General features: G+C 46.0%; 1 protein-coding gene across 1 annotated transcript in view; it reads right to left on the bottom strand.

Annotated features, from left to right (window-relative positions):
• Positions 1 to 1694: 1694 nt before the first annotated feature.
• The window catches only part of kbtbd13a (kelch repeat and BTB domain containing 13a), a 1329-nt gene continuing 1023 nt past the window's right edge, over positions 1695 to 2000 (bottom strand). Inside the window, exon 1 of the mRNA XM_078427334.1 lies at positions 1695 to 2000. This exon is cut by the window's right edge and continues 1023 nt beyond it. Coding sequence (XP_078283460.1) covers positions 1695 to 2000 — 306 coding nt within the window.

Here is a 2000-nt window from a genome sequence, read left to right on the forward strand (position 1 = left end):
GCTGGAAAATATCCAGCATACAACCTTTCACTAAAGATAAGATTGGTGTTCCAAAATAAAAGTTATTATATAGACAGGTTAAAACAGTCTTACGAGCTTGGTCAATAGAAACTTGTATCCTGTTTTACAAGTACATATTAGAGATAGGATAGGAATTATATTTAACTAGGTTTGGTCGAACTAACACCAGCAGCAGAAACTGTGAATGGCAAGTATTTAAAGATGTGTCCTTCACCTGTGGTGATGTTCTTTTGATATGGTATACAGGATGTCTGATGAGAATAAAATCACAAGTAGTTTAAAAATAGTTTAAATTAATTAATTAATGGATTGGGGAGATCAGTCAAAAGGGTTTCAACAAAGCATGGGGCCATTTGAACACAATTGCCAGAAAAGTGACTTATTTATGAAGCTTAAAGCTGGGAGCTGAAGGTTAGATTTCCTGAAAACATGGACCAAAGTAGAGGGAATGAATATGACATTAATTCTTCTTTAGGCTTGACTTACCAGTAGCCACACATGATTTCCAGCGGACTGCGTTTGTCCATGGAATCGGTACTAGGTGAAGTCATTGGGAAAATACAACAGGCAGAAGAGACAAAAAAATACTGCATATTTCTGACTTTTGCACCTATTTTGCTGAAGAATAATTTAGTTATTTGTTTAATTAGGTTGTTTGTTGAATGCCAGTTTTTGGGTTATAGCATGGAAAGAAGCCATTTGACCTGAGTCTGTACCGGCTCTATGAAGGAGCAATATTGGTGTCCCATTGCACACTCCCCCCATTTCCTGCATACCCATTCATTCCAGATTCTTATTCCATTCCCTGCTCTGCACAATTGAACCTGTCTGTCTGAGAGAATTTTACAGAACTTACACACCTACACGTCTTTGGAGTGTGCGAGGAAACCGGAGCACCAAGAGAAACCCCACACAGTCACAGGGAGAACGCACAAACTCTGTTCAGACAGCGCCCATAGTCAGGATCTCTGGAGCTGTGAGGCGGCAGCTCTACCACTGTGCCACTGTGTCGATCCCAAAACCTATGTCTGTTGCTGTCTACATGCCACCAGCATGATATCTTACAGGGTCAGGGAAGGAACAGACTGATTTCTCATTTAGCAGCTGGTAGAGCTGCTGTCTCACAGAGCCAGAGACCCAGGTTCCATCCTGACTTCAGGTGCTGCCCATGTGGAGTTTGCACATTCACCTTGTGACAACGCGGGTTCTCCTCGATTCTCCAGTTTCCTCCCACATCCCAAAGACATGTGGGTTCGTGGGTCAATTGGCCGCCTGTAAATTGTCCCGACTGTGTAGGGGGCAGGTGAAAAAGTGGGATAATGTAGAACTAGTGATTGACGACTGGCATGGACCTGATGGGCCGAAGGGCCTGTTTCCATGCTGTATCTCTTGTCCCCACGCTGTATCTGTATTAGTGTCATAATTGAATTCTCACTTCAATAAGGTGGCCGTGAAAGGTGAGAAGGTTTGTGTTTGGTTCAGTTTATTGTCACGTGTACCGAGGTACAGAGAAAAACTTTTGTGCTGTGGTATCCAGTCAGGGGGGGAGCAAAGGAGGACCTGGCGAGGGAAACCTTTGTAACTTTGTCGGCGCCCTTTATGTGACGACTGTTCGCATACCTTGCACGAAGAATGTCACCGTGACCTGCCACAGGTGCCAATACAGTATTCATTCATTGACAGATGTGTGATGGGGCGGCAAGTCGTCTCTTCGGGAGCCGCAGTAAGAAGCTGTGCATGGAGCCACTGCGGGGGAAGCCAGACGCCTCCTTTGCCGGCTTCCAGCGGTCCTCCTGGATAACGTAGACCAGGGTCAACATTCTGTTGACCGTGAACACCCGGTCGCCTCTGACGGTGGCTGTGAAAAGCGCCCCTTTGCTGTTGACATAGTACCCGGCCAGGCTGCTCCACTCGCCCCTCGTCAGGCTGTAACAATCTATGAAGCATCTCAGAAAGTCGTCGGCTGGCCCGTTCCTCAT

This window comes from Rhinoraja longicauda, chromosome 33, assembly GCF_053455715.1.
Source record: "Rhinoraja longicauda isolate Sanriku21f chromosome 33, sRhiLon1.1, whole genome shotgun sequence".
Classification (NCBI taxonomy): Eukaryota; Metazoa; Chordata; class Chondrichthyes; order Rajiformes; family Arhynchobatidae; genus Rhinoraja; species Rhinoraja longicauda.